The sequence below is a fragment of the Anas platyrhynchos genome, chromosome 1, assembly GCF_047663525.1.
Source record: "Anas platyrhynchos isolate ZD024472 breed Pekin duck chromosome 1, IASCAAS_PekinDuck_T2T, whole genome shotgun sequence".
NCBI classification, from domain to species: domain Eukaryota; kingdom Metazoa; phylum Chordata; class Aves; order Anseriformes; family Anatidae; genus Anas; species Anas platyrhynchos.
In genome coordinates, this window is record NC_092587.1 from 54449286 (window position 1) to 54467975 (window position 18690).

Sequence of the window (18690 nt, forward strand, 5' to 3'; positions counted from 1 at the left end):
GCAGCCACAGAATCGTAAAGCTTGGAAATGACTTTCCATACCATCTGGTCCAACCATCCCCCTACCACCACCATCACCCACTAACCCATGTCCCTAAGCACCATGCCCAACCTTTCCTTGAACACCCCCATGGACGGTGACTCCACCACCTCCCTGGGCAACCCATCCTGATGCCTGACTGCTCTTTCTGAGGAGAAACGTCTCCTCATTTCCAACTTAAACCTCCACTGGCACAACTTGAGGCCGTTCCCACTAGTTATTTGCAAGAAGAGGCTGACCTCCAGCTCCCCACAACTTCCTTTCAGGTAGTTGCAGGGAGCAATAGGGTCATGGTGGGAGAGGTCCCAGCACCAGCTGGTGGTGGCGTGGGGATGCCCACCTTCCTCATTGCTAACCGGGTGACTTTTGCTGAACTTCTGAACCTCTTTTGACCTCTAGTCCTTCCCTTAAAAACGTCTGTAAGGCTTGTGTGGTGGCCAGCTGGCTTTATAGGACCTTCCCAAGTGCTGTTGGGTCAGGGACAGAACCGCCCCAAGTGTGCAGAGTGTGACAAGTCCCGACACAGCCCGACAGCCGCTTGTCCCAAGCCGCCTTGCCTTTATCAGCTCACTGTCTGCTTGCTCTTTTTTCCTGGGTTGTCCTCTGCCCAGCAGAAATGCAGCAGAACCAGTTCTGTGGTTAATTGCCGCACTTCCCTCCACGCCCATGGGGTAGGCTGCCTCCTCCTCCTCCTTCTTCTCCTCCTCTTCTCTCACTGCCCCAGTGCACTTCGTCCTCCAGCCTCTTTACACCAGCCCGCGCCCTGCCGGCTCAGGTGCAGCCAGCCCTCCGCTCTCCCTCCATTAACCTCAGGGCTTCTCTTGCCTCCCTCTTCCCCTTCCTTCTGCAAGCCCTTCTGGTGCTCTGGTGGCCCCTTCTCCCTCGGGGTGGGCTGCAGGTGCAAGAAGCCCCAGGCACCTGCCCTGCCCGGAGGCAGGGGTGGCATTCAGATACAATGGCTGGAGGTGAGAAGAACGCGAAGGCCCTGAGGGAGGTGTGGAAAAGGGCAGAAAACTCCTTGTGTGCAGACTGTGGGAAGCCAGGTGAGTCCCTGAGGGTTGCTGGAGGACAGGGCAGAGGCAGGACTTGGTCTCTTGGTCTCATCCTGGCCTGGTGGGGCTTTGGAGCAGCCTGCTGAAGGAGGAGTGTGAGCAGGGGAAGGGGTGATGCTGGGAGGGCAGGTGGTGGGAGCCATGCAATGCCCTGCAGCTCTTGTGGTGTGGGCTGGTCCAGACTGAAGAGGACCCCAGAGATGTGATAGCAAGGGAAGAGGAAGGAGATGCAGCACTGGTGGGAAGGACAGGGACACGGCAGCGCCAGAGGAGCAGGGGCTGGGCAGCTGCAGCACCGTGGGTTGCAATCATGGTGGATCTCAGATGCAAATCAAGGTCATGCCCAGTCAGGACCCGACAGGAAAGCTCCCAGTGAAAGCCGAACTGCTGCACAAAGAAGGCGTGATTCGGTAGAACACGGTCTCTTCTGTGACTCAGCGCTGAACCGACAACCTTCAGCAGGCGCCTGGGAGATTTCTTTCACTGAGGAGCTTGTCCTCTTGAAAGGGGACCGCTCTGAGGATCGATCAGATCCTCAAGCACTGCTAAAAAGTGCCCGTTGTACTCCTCCCAAAAGGGACGTGTGGGTAGTACCACCCAAGCCAAAGTAAAACCAGGCTAATTGATACCGTTCTACCGTCTTAAATTTTCCCGGGATGATTTTGGTTTGAAGGTTGCTTTTCACTTCCTGAGCTCAATACTGTTGTGGGTTTGCTGTGTTGCACTAAACAGCTCCTGGAGTCTTTTCGCAGAGGTGGTTGTATTGTTGTCTCAGATGGTTCTTTACCCAAAGGGAGTTTGCAGAGCACTTTGAAGTTTTACAAGGTTCAAGTCAACAGAGATTCAGATTAAGCAGTGGAGGCAATATTAACTATGCTTTTCCACACAGACATCTGTACCCTGGGTTAATTAACCCACTCAGGTGGAACCATGGTCATAAAGCTCTCTGTTTCTCAGGGATATGTTCTGAGTTGAGACATTTTCCCTGGGGGAATTTACCACTTCTACTCATACCCCTTTTTATACCCTCAGATCCTGACTGGGCATCCTCTACCTTGGGTGTCTTTATATGCCTCAGCTGCTCAGGAATTCACCGCAACATCCCTAGCATCAGCAAAGTCAAATCCCTGAAGATGGACCACTGGGATGATGCTCAGGTGCAGGTGAGATTTTTATCCCATCAGTATGTCAGGTAGGTTGGGTCTAGGCTGTATACTAACACTTCTTCTAGCCTTTGGCCAAATCAGGCCTTTGGCCTCACAGAATTGGAGATTAATGTGGTAAGCAGTCACTTTTCTAGTGCTCTGGATACACAAGTGGAGATAATTCCTCTTAACTCACTGGGAGAGGGAAGATGCACTTGCCTTTATGTGTCTCCCCATTTCCTGTTACTTTGTGGCCGACACAAATCTCTTGCAGTGTGTCACACCAGGATCAGTGTCTTTTATCATGGTTACTCATTTCCTACTCGCCTGCTCTGTCCTGGCTCCGTCCTGGCTCATTGTCTTCTCCTGGTTTCAGCAATGCAAAGGGAAAATTTTGGACAATTCCATGCTCTGAGAAGAGTTTTGAGATACGGGATATTCTTGAGAATAATGATACTTCTATGGACTTGACCTCTTCCTGTTACATTTCCCCTCGGGCCCATTAATTTTCAGGGGACTGACAAAATTTTCCAGAGATCCAAGGAAAATAATCTGTATCTTGCTGCTCTTTGGAGAGGAGCAAAGAGATTTGGAAAGTCAGAGCTGTTAAACTCAGTCTCTCCAGCAAATGCACTGAATGTGCATGCACCCAGCACCACAGAATTGACATTCGAGGCATTCTGTTGATCCAGGTGCAATCAGTGTAATTTCTGAGAACAGGCAAGTCCTTTGAGACCCATCTTTCTGTAGCCAGACTTTGCAGGGATGTTGCAAAGGAGGGAAATGAGTATGGTCCACGAGAGCTCGCCCTGTAATAGATAAGAAAAGGGCCTGACATGAGTCTGCACCAATGGAAGGCACTAACTCTCTGTCTAACTCTGCAGTTTCTGGCCAAGCATGGGAATGCTGTGACTAAAGCCACTTACGAAGCTCACATCCCTATTTACTATTATCAGCCAACCTACAATGACTGCCAGTAAGTTGCTGCATGTAAAAGCAAAGGGGGAAGGGCAGTTCTGGGTTCCCCTGGTTCATTTCTCAGCAAACCTGTCACCTCTCCCTGCAGGGTGCTGAGAGAACAGTGGATACGGGCCAAATACGAACGCAAAGAGTTCACCGAGCCAGGAAAACAGCTGCCATATACCGATGGTAAGAGCAGGGTACAGCTTCAAAATGTCCTCCTTGTTGCCTTTACCGGAGGCTTTTGAGTGTTACGAGGACAAAGCGCATTGTGTCAGTGTTGCAAATCCCACAGGTACTCCTGCGAACCTGCCTGATATTTACAAAGCATGGCTCGGGGAGAGTTTAAATTGTGGACAGTGTAGGTTTGCACTGCCGTAGGTTGCTTCCAAGTGTTTTATTACCAGCTGGCATTGTTCAGAGGCATTTGCTGTGCTGGCGGAGCCAGAATTCTGCAATGAGGAATGTCTGTCCTGCTGCGTGCCACCCCCTTCAGCCACAGCAGTTGCCTCTGAAATGTCACTGCCAGCGTTGTGACACAAAGAGTAGGAGCCTAAGGGCCTGCAGAGACAAATGGGAAGCGTTCTGGTTCCACGCCAGCTGTCTGCATGGGCCAGGGCTGTGGTGTTCACAGGAGAGGCAGCTCTCACACTGACAGAGGCAGCTGTAGGAACCAGCCGAGGGGGTGGGAAGCATCGCATGCTCTGTCCCAGCGTGTGGCCGGGCCCCCTGGCTGAATACAACTCTGATTCTGTGGAGGGATGCTCTTAAAATCGACTTTTCTGTTCCTAGGGGTGAAGGAAGGCATCCTCTGGAAGCGAGGCCGAGACAATGGACAGTTCCTACCCCGCAAGTTCCTCTTGTCTGAGAGAGAAGGATGCCTGAAGTATTTCACCAAGCAGGATGTGAGCATGGTGGACAACTCCCACCTCATTGCATATTCCACCTCGGGCAGTGATGTCACGGAGATGTGTCTCTCTCTTATGTGTGTTCCTGAGATTTCCTTACTCACCCGGGCCAGGGATGATAAAAGAGAGATGTGTCATAGAGGAGGGGTTCTCTTGCAACTCTCAGGGTGACATTTCCACCACATCTTCATTTTGTGTTCTCCTACATCCTTCCCTCTTCAACAGTACTTTTGTTGGTGACAAGGCAGAAATGGCACTTCATGAGACTCCCCCTTTCCTGTCTTACTGGTGAATCTCAGGGTACAGGGCTGACATACAATCCTACTATTGATGAAAGGGATGATTTTTCACTTCACCCCATCCATCTTCCTGTCTGTGCAATCCTGCACCATCCCTGGAACCAGCCTCACCCTACTGTGAACCAAGTTGCCAAAAACCTGTTGTTTTGTTTCGTGTAGGGCTACTTTTCTGCTTGTTTGCTTCCTTGAAATGCATGGGGCAAGTGCTAGTGGACTGTTGCAAGGGAGGAAATGGCTTGGGGTTGGGAGGAGCAGGAGTGGGGGCTTTCCTTTTGGAGTCTGTTAGCCTTGAGCATGCCACACAGTGGAGGGGGCAATTTTGATGGGAAGGGGGCAGTTAATACCTTTTAACACCCTCTGGCCTTGCCTTACTTCACTAAGTCAGTAGCTCAGATCTCTTTCCCGCTAGGATTGCTCACGCATGATCAATGCCTTTCTGTCCTCAGTCCAAAGAACCCAAAATCAGTGTCAAAATAGATGTCATCAATGCTACGTTCCAACCAGCCAAGATTGGGAATCCCAATGGCCTGCAGATCACCTATCTCAAAGACAACAAGACTCGGAACATATTTGTATACCATAAAAGTGGAAAGGTATCTTGGTTTCGTATCAAACACTGCAAAACAACTGAGCTGACTGGCAAAGCTGCGGGTTATGAGCGGTGTGAGGTGTGGGTAGGACGGCGTGCGTGTTTGCGAGTTGCTGTAGGAAAAGAGGCTGAGGGTTCTGGCACTGTGCTCGCGTATCTGCAAGAGAGTTTTGTGGCAGGGAGCAGGGCAGGAGCGCTGGCTGAGTGGGTTTGTGTGGGAGGAGCTGCTGCAGAAGATGTGCTGGGTGTGTGTGTGTGTGTGAGGGAGATGCTCTAAGGCCTGCGGGGGGAGAGCTAACTGTGCTTGCAGCTGACATAGGGTTGGGCGCAGCTGGGTGAGTTTGGGTGGCTCACTGCTGCTCTAAGCTTTTTGTTCTGTTTCGTTTTCAGGAGGTAGTGGACTGGTTCAATGCCATTCGCTCTGTGCAGTTCCATTACCTGAAAGTAGCATTTCCCATAGCCAGCGATAATGAGGTAAGGCAGCACTAGAGCATAGTGCTGAATTTCTTGCTGGTACTCGGTTACTCTGATAAAAGAGCCCATTAGTTATTGTTAGATCCCTAGACACAGGAGTAGAAATTGCAATATGTAGGTAGAAGGATGAGAAAGTGTGCATACAAGGGCTGAGGATGGCCTGAGAACAGCCACTCTCTGCTATTCCAAGGCACTTTGCAAACAGAAGTGACTCGTGGCTAGGCAGTTCTGCAAACATGAATTTAAGAGGGAGGTAAATTTGGGCAAAAAGAAGGAAGAGTTTGACAATGAATAGCAAAGATGTGGTTGAGTGAATATTACTCTCACTTTTTTGCCAGATTAAAAGCCGGCTGACAAGAAACTTCCTGAAGGAGGGATACATGGAGAAGACAGGTCCCAAGGTGAGCTGAGATGGGAGAAGAAAACTAGCAGGGATTTGCCAGAGCCAGTGATTTTCCCTACTCCATCGTTTTCCTCCTGTTGTTTCCCCACTCCCCCCTACTCTTTAGACACTAATGGGAACAGCGTGTGTGCAATCAAGGGGGAGGAAAATAAAAGCAAGGGGAAGGACATATGTGAAAGTAGATGAAAGCAGACACCCTGCTTTCTCCCGATCTCTCTGAATGTGTTTGTGTGTGCATGACTTTAGAGGTGTTTAGAACCTAGGTTTCTCCTGTCTCAGCTCTGGGGTCCTTCACAGAAGTCCAAGAGTTAGGGTCAACAGTTGGGGCTGGAAAACTGGTCACTGATCCCCGCTTGCAGCTCAGAAGGGGAGAGAGGGAGGTTGCTGTTAAGGCAGGGACTCGATTCAAGCGTTTGGGGTGAATTTTGGGTATCCATCTGCACAGCTCACAGCAGAGGGCACTGTCACCTTACAAATGTCACCTCTTCCCTCCGCAGCAGAGAGAGGCTTTTAAGAAGCGCTGGTTCACGCTGGATCACCGCAGGCTCATGTACTTCAAGGACCCTTTGGTGAGGGGGACTGATCTGACCTGACAGTCTTGCTTCTTTGCTTTGCTCTGCTGTAAGGGAGGCTGGGGGGTTGCCCAAAGTCCCTGAGTGGACTCCAGGTCTTCCCCTTTCCATCCCACTTCATTCATCCCACACTTCATTTGTTTCGCTGCCTGCAAACAATGGGAAGAGGAAGGGCAGGGGTGTAAAGGCAGCGGGGGCGAGGAGAGTGACATGGTGAGTGTCACAGAGAGGCAGATGCAGCAGTTCCTTTCTTGGACTTCTTGAGGTCTACACTCCTAAATTATCCCTTCGGTCACTGTCTTTGAGCACAGCCTCTCCCTTTTGAATCCCCTGACCACCTTCAGATCTTTTTGCTGCTGCATCCCTGCTCCTCACCCTGCCCTTAGGAGCACTGCTATTAATCGCTGGTTCTTCCTGGATTCACTAATTCCCTCTCTTTCCCTCCTGATGTGCAGGACGCGTTTGCCAAGGGCGAGGTATTTGTGGGCAGCAGTGAGAACGGTTATAGTGTCCAAAAGGGATTGCCTGCAGGGACACAGGGCAACTTCTCTTGGCACTACGGCCTCACCATTGTCACCCCTGACCGGGAATACCTCTTCACCTGCGAGACGGAGGCTGACCAGCTGGGCTGGATCGCAGCCTTCACTAGTGTCATCAACCAGGCCATGACACCACAGGAATATGCAAGTAAGTGCCTGGATGATGTTTCCTTCCCCTCCTGCTGCTCCACTTCAGAGCATTGCCCTAATGCACTTCCTTTCTCCTTCGCTACAGTTGAAGCCTACTTCAAGTTTAAGTCCTAGGAAGCCACGTGGAAACTTCGCTATTACTCGACTCTACCTGGTCCTCTTGGGTTGGCTGACAAGACAGGAGAGGAAATCGACATCAAAGAAACACAGTGCTCTTGCAGCCTCCCCTTTGAAGCACTTTTTTTTTTTCCCCACGGACATTTCTCTTTGTTCTGGGACCCGATGAAGCTGCTTCTTTTCAAGTCATGAGACTGAATTCTCAGTGCGACCTGTCACTGCTGAGTTGCTGTGATCTAACTGGATGCTGGCAGTCCTTGCCTATCGATCAGGCCTTGAATACTTGGCACTTGCCGTGGTGGACATGGGACCTCACATCACATCTGCATTCAACTGCAGACAGCCACCTGCCTTACGTAAGAAAACTTCTGCCTTGCTGGAGCTGAGGCCCAGTGGGCTGTGGGGGCTGCTGCACTAGGGGAGACAATTTCATTACAAGAAGTGGCTTCTCTGCTGGTGACAGAGATGTGAAACATCTAGTTACTTGATCAGCTAGTCTAATAGCTGTTAAAGGTCACTTAAAAGATGTAATCTAACAGCTGACTGTGAAGCCTGTTTCCTCCTGTGTGTATGGGCTTGAAAGTTTCTTCAGCCCGCATTTGTTTGGAGCTCATCTTCTGACTGCTGCTGAGCAGATTAAGAAACCAGCTCAGTGTTTGTGTGCGTGTGTGTATGTGGACAATATGTGTGTGTGTACAAAACAAAAAAGTGGTGGGAGGTGGAATATTGCCTTAGGGAAGATACTGTGAAGGATATTGGTGTTATTGAAGTTCAGCTGCCAAATCTGAGTCGCTGTAGTCAAACCGAAGGCGAGAGGTTGGCTCCTGGAGAGACCAGCCTATGGCATGCCTGCTACAGACTTCAGACTCTCTGTTGCCTTTACTAGAGCCTAGGAATTGATGTCTGAAGTAAAGAATATGTGGGTCTCTGCTTCCTCACTCTCTGTATGTCAAAGGCACTTGTATCCTGAGCTACACATTCGATATGTATATGAATATTATGTATCCTGCTATGCATTAGTATAGCAGGGAAGTCTGTATGTTCACGTCCTTCTAGTAACAGACCTAACCACCAAATCAACCCATGATTCATATCTCAGAGATCATCTCTTAAAGCTCCCCAGCGTGTTTCACATGCTGGAAGGACCGGCTGAGTTCTGCTGTTGGCTGTGCTATCTAATGTGTCTGCACTTTTACACAGGCAGTGTGAGAATAGGCATTTAGGGTGCTAGGGGAAGCTAAGTGGAATTAATGAGACAGCTATGATTTTAATTAGCTCCTAAATAAATGAATTAAAAATCCCATTTTAATCTATTGTAACTTCCTAAATGAGCTGAGCTGCTGGCTTCTAAGGTATGTTTCTTGAAAAAAGACAGTCAGAGCAAGGAGCTGTGGCTATTCAATGCATTTTCCAGTGTGCTTGGACTGTGAATCTTCCCATCAGAACCAACTGGGTGATGTGATCCCCCTCTGCTTTTCTGGTGATCCTCTCCCTCTGTGCTGAGACCACCACAACCTGTTGGGAGCACCGGCTTCTTGGATAAGAAACAGGATTACTCATCCTGCTGCTATGACACAGCAAATCTATCCACCCATAAGTATGTTTCACTGCAGTTTTGCTGATGTCTCTCAGTTTGGAGCATGACTGTCCCAGAAACTGAAGGCCATTGCAAAGCCTGTGCTCTGAAGTGAAGTGCCTTTCAGTTTTGATAATATGAAAATGGGACAGTGCATTAAAAAAAAAAAAAAATCAAAAAAAAAGGTCAAGCCCCATCTGAATATCCTGCACATTCACTTCTCCTCTAGAAAGGAGAGGAGAGGGACCCAGCCCTGCCAAGTGCTGGCACATATAACCCTGAGGGAGGCCTCTAAAGTCACCTCCATCGTTGCCATGTGTGCCATGCTCCTGTGGCATGGTCATGTTGAAGCTGCTGCTGTTGCATGTAGCACGTTGCTTGGGAGGTGCTCGAATCCTGCTGCAGCAAGGGCAGTTCTGCTGGGATGCTTCCTTCGCCTATCTGCTGCTGAGATGTTGCTGCTGGAGGTAGGTGGAGGCATCTGACTCAGCCACAACAAAGCGAACGCACTCACTGAGGGTGCAAAAAAAAAAAAAAAAAGTGTATCTTGAGTGACCTAAAAACCCCTGCAGACTAGCAGGAGATCAGCAGTGGCACGTCTGTCTGCTTCCTGAGACAAATGTGGTTCAGATGTGGTTTATTTCAAAAAAAAAAAAAAAAAAAAAAGTGGGTGTGCTGGGTGCGGAAGACTTTGGGGCACAGTTGTCATACAGTGATACTCCAGCAGAAGGCAATGGTGCCTAAAGCAGGAAGGGAGGAGGGAGAAATCCCAGAGGAGGAGGGTGGTCTTTGGGGAAAGAAAGGAGGTAGTGGGTCTAAAATACCCAGCCCTTTGAGCCTCTAGGAGCTTGATGCTGACAGGGGACAAGGGTGGAACAGGGCCAGGTCACAGGCCATGGGAGATGTCCTACCCTCTGGTGGTCTGTGGGGGCCTTTGAATGGAAAACTGGGGGTTAAATCCATTGCCTACACCTCAAGGGGTCCTGATGACCTTGGAAATGACTTGGGGTAGGTCCTCGTGCCCTGGTTAAGCAAGGAGCAGTGTAGCAATCTTTGCATTTTCAGTGCTGACCCTAGTTTCCCTTCGAAAGCCACAGCACAATTCTTTTGCCTCCTGCCAGCCTGGGGTGGCTTATCTATCCTGCCTCACGGGAGGAAAACTGGGCAAGGAAAAAGAAAGGGAGAAAAGAAGGAGAAGGAAGAGAGAGCAGGAGGAAGGCTCTGAGGAAGAAGGAGCGTGTCTGAAAGAAAGGAGGGAGCCATCACGGCTCCTCAGCTGGTGGCTAGCAGCATGGTATGAACTGGGACTGGGATCACACTGGTGTGTGAAGCTGTGAGTCAGACACATTCCTGTGCAGTGGGCAAGGCTCTCCAGGGGTGGGTTAAGGGGGATGGGAGGGGGGGGTCACACCTCTCCAGCATCTGAGCTGAAAGAACAGAGGCTAGGGAGAAGGAGAAACCCACTTGTCCGTGGAGTCGGCTGTTTTTCTGCCCAGCAAACACTGGAGGAGCAAGAAGCGAGGAGCTGGTGAAGAGCACAGACCTTTCCTCTGGGTTGGCAGCGGTTACTTTACACCTGTCAGCCTGGAAGGGGAGCGTGGCGTCCCTTTTTCAGCCGTTATTTGATGAAAACCACTGGACGGAGCTTGTGACGGACAAGATCAGCAAAATGGACTGTATGGCTGGAGGTGAGGAATAGACTTCCCTGGAGCACCTTACATCTGTGGAGCTCACGCCATTTATCTGGGCTTCCCTTAGGAATATTTGTGTCTCATATAGCAAGCAGGGAGGGCAGAGAGAAGGAACAGGTCTCTCACAGCCCGATTGCTCTCCCACCACAATCCCCAAGATGTCTCGTGACCCTGCCCTCATCAGTGTCAGGCCTGGAGAGGATCCTGAGGGTGGCAGCTTCTCGGAGGAAAGCGGCGGTGGGGGTGACAGCAGTAGTGTCCTGGGAGAGGACAGCCCCGTCACGGGGCCGCTGGGCACAGTGCTGCTGCTGGTGTGCCTGGTTGGGATGGTCGGGAACATCTACACGGTGCTGGTGGCCTCCGGCAGGGTGTCGGGCCGCTCAGCGGGCTCCCTGGGGGTCTACGTGATCAACCTCGCCTTGGCCGACCTCCTGTACCTCTCCACCATCCCCTTCGTGCTCTGCACCTACTTTGCCCACGACTGGTTCTTCGGGGACGCGGGCTGTAGGATTTTGCTCAGCCTGGACCTCCTCACCATGCACGCCAGCATCTTCCTTCTGACCGCCATGAGCCTGGAGCGGTACTGGGCTGTCACCAAGCCGCTGCGGGCCAGACGGGCCGGCAACGCTTACCGCAGGCTGGCCAGCGCCGTCCTCTGGCTCCTTGCGCTCCTGCTGACGGCCCCCATGATGGCGATGACCCAGCTGCGGGAGGGGGACGGCCCCCACAAGCGCATCTGCGTCCCCACCTGGACGCCGGCAGCCTTCCGCCTCTACCTGACGGTGCTCTTCGCCACCAGCGTCCTGGTGCCCGGCATGGTGCTGGGCATTGTCTACACCCGCCTGGCCCGGGCCTACCGCTCCTCCGCCTGGCCTTCAGGGCTGCCGGCGGCTGGCCGGGCTCCCAGCCGGCGTCTTTCCTCCAGGATTTCTGCCATCGTGGTGGCCTACTGGGCCTGCTTCCTCCCCTTCTGGGGCTGGCAGCTGGCTGGGTTGTACCAGGGCGAGGGGCTGGGTATTGGCCCCACCGCCCAGGCCTATCTAAATTTTGGTGTCACCTGCCTGGCTTATGGAAACAGCTGCATCAACCCCTTCCTCTACACCCTGCTGGCCAGCAGCTACCGCCGGCGCCCTGGCTGCAGAGGGTCAGGGATGACGTGGCCCCAAACACCCTCCATGGATGCTATGGGAGGCCACAGCATCCCCCTGGCTTCTGGGGAAATGTTGGGGGAAAGTGTGGGAAGCCCCAGGTCTTGAGCAGCTCCCTGGGTGAGCGGCATCTCCCAGGCTTTTGTGGGAGTTGAGACATGAAATAAAAATTCCATGTCTTCAGTGCTGGCATGTGGTGTTTTCCATCCTTGTCGTCAACCTGGTGCGTTCCCCTTCATGCCTCGCACTTTGTGAGGCCGCTTGAGGATGCTCATGGTGAGGAGTCAGTCCCAACTCTCATCCTCCCAGCCCTCACGTGCTGGCCTCCGCCTCGTGCAAGGCCAGGGAGTAGGTGGAAGGGAGCAGTCAACCTCTGTATGTCTAAATTATACCACCAAGGATCTCTCACCACCCTCACCTCCTCGCTGGCAACGGACAGAGCCATAACAAAACAGGGACAACAGTGACTCACAGATTTCACAGGACCGGTGAGTCACTTCGAGAAGCAGGCACGCTAGTGGGAGACCTGATTAAAGTGCATCCTCTGGCTTGTGGCGAAACTCTCATTCAGCTTTTTTTTTTTTTTCTCCACCCACCCTCACCGAAATCTTTGAAGAGTCTTTGGACTCTCCAAGTATGGTTTGGAGACGTTGTGGGATGTGAGATTGCCCCGCAGTACAGCTCAGGGAGGAGAGCATGTCTGCCTAACTTTCAAGGTCAGTCCAGCACGGGAAGCTATAAGGAGAGAGCTTCTCTACGTGTCCTTCATCACAGCTTATGAAAGGGCCTGTCACCAGTACCGTGTCCCTACTGTGGTCAAGGAGATCCCCAACCCTCTGTCCTACTGAATGTATCCCAGGCTGGGACAATGCCACACCATGAACGGGGCCAGGTCTTTTGCCTTGAGACCATCTAGCCCAGCATGGCTCACTTCCACACAGCTAAACTCTCTTCTCATCCCCAGAAAATTTGGCCTCATCCATATCACCACATTGGAAGTGCCCAGGCTATGCTGACCCCCAACAGTGCCCATGCACAGGGTGGCAATGCTAGATGCTGCGTTTCCTATTATAGATGTAGCCCTAAAGAAGAGGATGTGATCCAGAGCAGCCTGGCTTTGAGTAACACGAGGCTCCAAAAGCAATCCAGCTGCAGAGTCTCAGCCTGGTTTTACTCCCTAAATGTTCCTGCCTCCCATCCTAAAAGCCCATCTCAAGCCTTTGTCTCCAACTTGCCTCTCTCCTCTACCCCAGCCCCAATTCCTAGCAGCCAAGCCTCTCTCTGCATGGGTACCTGGGACACAGGACCTGGCAGATCCTCATGAATTATGGAGCAAGAACGAGAGGTGCTGCTGCCTCAGGAACAAGCTCCCGTGCACCAGCTGCTCTGCAACTGACTAATGGGAGGAATTACGCTGGCCAGGCCTGCAGGGCAACCTTGCAGGACATCAAATTGTCTTTCACATTGCTTGTGGCCAGCCTGGAAGTGAGGACCCAAAGATTGCGTGCTTCCACCCCAGCTCCACGAGGCACACCACTCATCATTACTGCTAAATTAACATTAGGCTAAGAGAGCCCCCAAGGCAGCTGTTGGCTGATGCCTTGGGTAAGCCACAGCCCAGTGAGCAATATGCTGTAATATCAAGCACGCTTCATCTTCTTCTGCCCCTTCAGAGGCCAGCCTCACATTAGACTGAGAAATACTCAGGCTTACGTGGGCTAATATGTGATCGAAGGGGTATCAGAAGTATTACTCATACTATTTGGATGAAGAGCCCACTGCAGACACTCCCAAGGCCAGCAAGACATTCCTTCCCCCTTCTATTCCTGTGCAGAAGCAAGCCACAGCACACTGTTTCCTACTGGGACTCTTCCCAACATTTTTACCTTGTCTTCCCAGGCTCTTGCCCCCACCAACCTCCTCTCCACCCGTGAGATCAAGGGCCAAGGCTATATTTAGTTAATCTCACCCACATGTGATACGCCAGCAAAGCAGGTTATACCACTCCAAGTCCCCCAGCTGACTAACCCCTGTAAGCCTGCAGAAGTTAACTTGAGACGTGGTAGACCAAAACATGTTTATTGATGGCTTTTTTGTACTCGAAACAGGTGTATTTGAAACAGGAGAGGGAGTTACTCCCAGCTGAGGGACTGCAGCGTGAAGTCCCCGTGTGTATCGAAATAATCAAAGACAGAAAGACCCAGCCGGTTGGGGAACGTGAACTGGTGGCCCGTCAGGTGGACGGTCACATCACTTGGGTTGATGCTGAAAGTGACCTGCAAAAGAAGGGGAGAAGTCAGAGAAAGCTTCTGCCAAGATGCTCTCAACCCTTCTGCTCTGCAAGGTGAACATGCTCAGCAGCATAACCTGCTCTTCAGCAGCACCAGCATGCTTCTGGTGTCCCAAGCAATGCATATTCCCATCTCAGTTCAACAGAAACATCCCTTGGAGCTAGATGGAGCTTGCACATTTGATCCTCACCCATCACCACTGCTCAGAGCCCTGGAGGGTGGCACAGGCCAAGCAGGAGAAGCCAGTTGGGTGCCCTGTGCCCAACGCCCTCCCTTCATCACCACATCCCAGGTCTCACCTCTGCGGGGGCTCCCTTCTGGAAAGGGAAAACAGTCTCCCTTTGCTCCGCACCCCACTCCTCCACTTTCTTGGAGTTGCACACGATGGTGTTCACATCGCCGTGAGCATCAAAGCGGGGGTTGAAGTGAAGGCCCAGGTGGGTCGCGTCCTTCCCCAGATTCATCACAAAGCTGCAGGGAAAGGAGACAGACACCACAGTAGCACGTCACTCATCACCATGACTGCCTCTGGGCCTGCTCCCTCAAGCCCAGAGGAGGGTGTCCAAGGAGAAATCCCTTAGGAAAGCTGTGCAGTTTTGCTCCCAGGGAGTCAGTTGCTCGTCCCAGCTTTCCTTCCAGCCTCAAACAGTTAGCTGGGGCTGCACCCTGCTTGACAGCCACTGCCTTCTCCCAGCCCTGCAGGCAGCTGAAGTAATTACCATCTCATTAGCTATCCCAGAGCATCTTGCAATGGCAGTGGGAGGAAACAGCTTCCCAGCCCAGTGTCCACCTTGCCTCCAGGCCTCTGACTGAAATGAGAAGTGAGGAGGCATTTCGTTTGGCAAGAGAAAGCCCAGGAGGCTTCACACCAATGGTATCAAACTTCAAAGGCGCTGGGAAGAGCTGGAACATGTTTCCTGGAACACCACGAGTGCTGGTACAGCAGCTACGGGCTCCACCTTGCTCACCAAGGAGCCCCATCAGCCACAGACCTGCAAGAGGGCTGCAGCTTTTCCCTTTACACCATTAAGGGAGCCGTGGCTCTGAGCATCCATGGCAGCAGAGCACCCAAGATCTCCCCCTTCCTTGGGACAGGATCTTCTGCCCAAGGTGCAGTAACGGTGCCCTTGCTCCTAGGCCACCTTCAGGCAGGGGAGAGGATGCTGGGTTGGTCTTGAGCTGTATCTCAGCACAGATACAGCTCCAATTTCCTTCACCCTGTGCTAGAGAGGATGTGGTCACTGCCAGTTCGTGCAGCTGGGGCTTCACATCTGCTTTGGCTTAGCCCCTTGGCAGCGGAGCCACGTCTGCAGTGTACATTAGGCAGTGACTCACTAGGAACTGCTGCCGGGGTTAACCCCTCGGAGAGCTGCTCCTCTCCCACCCAAGGGACAAGATTCCCCTGCTGAGGACCGAGGGAAGCCTGCTCAGCTCGGGGCTTCGGCACAGCTTACCTCTTGGCGTTGGGTGGAATCGTCCCCTTGACTGTGAGGCGCTGGCCAGGCTTGAGGCCCAGGTTGGTGCACACAGGTCCCTGAGGAACAAGAAGACAGAGAAGGTTAGGTCAGTACCTGCTGTCTCCCTTGCTCTGATTTGGCAGCTCTCCCCGCTGGAGGGACAGGGATGCTCCCTTCCCCTAGGGCCAGGCGCACGGGACTCCCTCAAGAAGTCCCCCCAGTCACACAGACCATCTGCCTGATTTCCCAACCTTCCTCTTGCTGCTCTCATCAACATATCTGTGTTTCATGGCAGTGAGCAGAGTACCTGGGAGCTCCCATCACACCCACCCTCTCCTGAACACACCCATGTGCCTTGTGGGTCTCATGACATCCCACAGAAGCCTGGCTGTGCAGGGACAGCCAGAAGTTTTGCTCCCCAGCTTCCAAAGGCTTCTTTTTTTTTTTTTTTTGCTTTTATTTGCAAGTTTAACATTTGCAAGAGCTTTTTCCTGCTCTATGCGTGCACTTTTCCTTGCTTTCTCTAGGAGAAGGAAAATACCCTAGTACTTATTTCTTAATAGCACCAGAGGCAAGAGCACAAGAATGCAAGAGCACAAGAATACCAAGAGCTTTTCTCCCACCCCAATTTAGTTTGCACTTGGGACACTCCCTGATTTTTTCCCCCCCCTTCAGTCTGATGAAAGAAATCAAAGTGCAAACACTCTGCTGACACAAGTAGCCCTCCAGCAGCCCTTGGTGCTCACAGGACACTTCAGGAGAGCGCATTTTCTTACGAGAAATAATAACGGAGTGACTCATGAAAACTGCAGCCAGGAAGCAAGTGGCAAGGCTGCCCAGGAGAGGAGATGCTCAGAGAGCAATAAATCTTACTGCAGACGCTTCCCCAGAGCAGAACGGCTATAAAGCAGGTTCCCCCGGCTTGGGAACCAACCTAGCAAGGACCCTCACCGCATTCCTCCCCAAAGGGACCCTGCAGGGAAAAAACTCCCCTGCCAGAAGGAGAAATAGCAGCCACCCTTCTGTAATAGATGCAGCAGGGATCCTGGCTCCCCCCAGCAGCAGGCACAGGGAGAGATGAGCAGCTGGAGGAGGATTGTGCAAGCACCCTCCTGCCAAGCCAACATCTCCCCCGTCGTCCTGCTCCGTGAAGCAGCACCCCCAAAAAAGCTGCCCCTGCAGCTCCCCATCACTCCCTGCACTCACGCAAGACATGGTGCTGCTCCGTGGGCTGCTGCTCCTCTCCTCCAAGGTGCAAAAGTCCCAGGCAAGTAGCTCAGGGGCCCCACCCTGGCCTTTAAATAGATGGAGAGCTGAGTTGTGCCAGCCCTTTCCCCACCCAGCTCGCCAATCAGATGGAGGATGGAGAGGGAGGGGTTGGTTTTTGGGGAGGGAGGACCTGTCAGGCATGGCTGCCTCCTCCCACCCTCACCCAGGCCCCTCTCCAGGATGCTAAATCCCAACCCTTCCAAGCAGGCTGCCGGCTCCAGGAGGAGATCCAGCCGCGTGTGGCCTCCAAGCCAATGGAAAATAGTTCTAGAATGAGAGTTTTGCTCTCCAAGGTTTTGATCCCACATGGAAAACAGTCAGAGGGACTCAGACTCAGACTGGGGAGCAGGCTGGGCTCTTCAGCTCCGCTTAAACTGGGAGCTGGAGGAATACCACTGGGGGTACACGGTGCCTCCGAAACTCCCTGCAGTCCAGGTGAAACCCCAGGAGCTGATGCAGGATCCAGGGGCTCCCAGCTGCACCATCAAGCCTTGCTGTCCCCCAGCTGCTGACCCAGCCCTTACCACCAGCCCTTGTAGGTACTGGAGCCAACGAAGGGACACCAGCCCCTATTCTGCAGAACCCCTAAGCGCCCCCAAAACCATGTGTGTGCATGTTTTGTGGCTGTAGGGCACAGCAAACCTGGAGGAAACCCTCTCGGAGGGGTGGAGAGGGATCATCCAAGAACGCTCAGTGCTCTTGCACCAATTCTGGACACATCCAAGGGGCTGAGGAACAAGGAGATGGGGGCAAAACGCTCCGTGATCATAAAACATCGGGTTTACACGTCTTTTAGCTGCCTCCACGTTCCCTTTGTGGCAAGTATGACTCACCCGAGTGAAAAGATTCCTTTGGAAAAAGTTACCCAATTACTACATGGCTCAACTGTAATTATGCTGAAAGAGGAGGGGAAAAAAAATCGGGCAGCGGGCCAGGCTTGTGGCTTAAAGCTTTCCTTGTCTTGCATATTTGTCTCTAAATCACAAGACGCTCTGCGATTTCCTCAAGAGGCCCAGAACAGAAACACGCTGAAACGCTTTCTTCTTCCCTTTCTCTGAGGCCCATCGGTTCCCCATCTGCTCAGGACGTGACAGTCCCCATCCCTCTTACCCCCATCAAGCACAACCCCAAAGGCTGGGTAGTTTTTCTCCTGGGTACTTTTATTTGGTGCCAGCAGTGCCAGCAGAGGTAGCAGGGAGAAACTCCTCCCTGCTGGAACTCAGGGGGGCATGGAAAGGCTCCAGCCTTTGGCCAGGTTGCTGACCCCTTCTGCTCTACAAACAGATGGAGTGAAGGCCAAAATGTGTCTCCTTCCCCATCTCTCAGCTGTGGGTTTCTCCATCCCCTGCTCTGGAAAACGGCGTTCAGCCCTGGAGCCTGGCTCCTTCCATGTGTCAAGGTGAGAAATGATGGGTGGAGAAGGGGATTTTCTAGATATTTGCTCACTTAGGGCTGGAGAGGGGAGAGGCCACTCAAAAGGTGAAGGATAGGTTGTGTGCACCATAACCCAGCCTCAGCAGCCACCAGCCCCTTGAGTCATGCACGTCCAGGGACCTTTCTCCAAAAGCTGCTGGGAAGATGAGAGAGCAGCTCATGGCTAACAGGCGACAAAAACAGGTGACAAAACCTAAAGCTCCAGGATTGGCATCCTTACAAGGAAATTCAGGGAAAGTAAGGTCCCTGCCACCCCTTCCACCGCCCTGAAGATGCAGAGGTGCTTGCCCGTTATTTTCGGGAGAGGATTGGCACGGGAAGGGCCGCTGTGGGTTGAGAAAGGCAGAGCCAGGCTAGTTAGAGCTGGTAATCTTCACCTCCCATCACCTCGGTCCTTAGCAGCGTGCGGCTGGTCAGCCACCAGGGGAAGGGTTATCAGTACATTCGGTCTGCTGAGGATGGAGGTGAGGAAGATGAAGATAGGTCACGGAAGACCCTGGTGGCACGGGGATTGTCCTGCTGTGGGGAAACGCAGCAGTGGTGTGGGTCTCTTCTCCTCCAGCCTTCTCCTGCCAGG

The 18690-nt window shown here is 52.5% G+C and overlaps 3 protein-coding genes across 3 annotated transcripts; 2 read left to right on the forward strand and 1 right to left on the reverse strand.

Moving 5' to 3' along the window:
• Window positions 1-176: 176 nt before the first annotated feature.
• Window positions 177-7785, forward strand: LOC101805062 (arf-GAP with dual PH domain-containing protein 1). The gene is made up of 11 exons (XM_027450394.3): window positions 177-1082; window positions 2124-2254; window positions 3121-3212; window positions 3303-3385; window positions 3989-4101; window positions 4850-4996; window positions 5383-5466; window positions 5805-5867; window positions 6367-6438; window positions 6897-7128; window positions 7216-7785. Exons 1-11 carry the CDS (start codon window positions 995-997, stop codon window positions 7242-7244), a joined length of 1134 nt encoding a protein of 377 aa, XP_027306195.1. The 5' UTR covers window positions 177-994; the 3' UTR covers window positions 7245-7785.
• Window positions 7786-8686: 901 nt separating this feature from the next.
• Window positions 8687-12042, forward strand: LOC101798852 (urotensin-2 receptor). Its single transcript, XM_005016014.6, has one exon. The coding sequence runs from the start codon at window positions 10673-10675 to the stop codon at window positions 11768-11770; it is 1098 nt and encodes a 365-aa protein (XP_005016071.2). The 5' UTR covers window positions 8687-10672; the 3' UTR covers window positions 11771-12042.
• Window positions 12043-13725: 1683 nt separating this feature from the next.
• LGALS1 (galectin 1) lies at window positions 13726-16755 on the reverse strand. Its single transcript, XM_005015962.5, has 4 exons — window positions 16617-16755; window positions 15408-15487; window positions 14253-14424; window positions 13726-13938 (listed from the first exon to the last, which is right to left on the reverse strand). Exons 1-4 carry the CDS (start codon window positions 16623-16625, stop codon window positions 13795-13797), a joined length of 405 nt encoding a protein of 134 aa, XP_005016019.1. The 5' UTR covers window positions 16626-16755; the 3' UTR covers window positions 13726-13794.
• Window positions 16756-18690: the final 1935 nt, after the last annotated feature.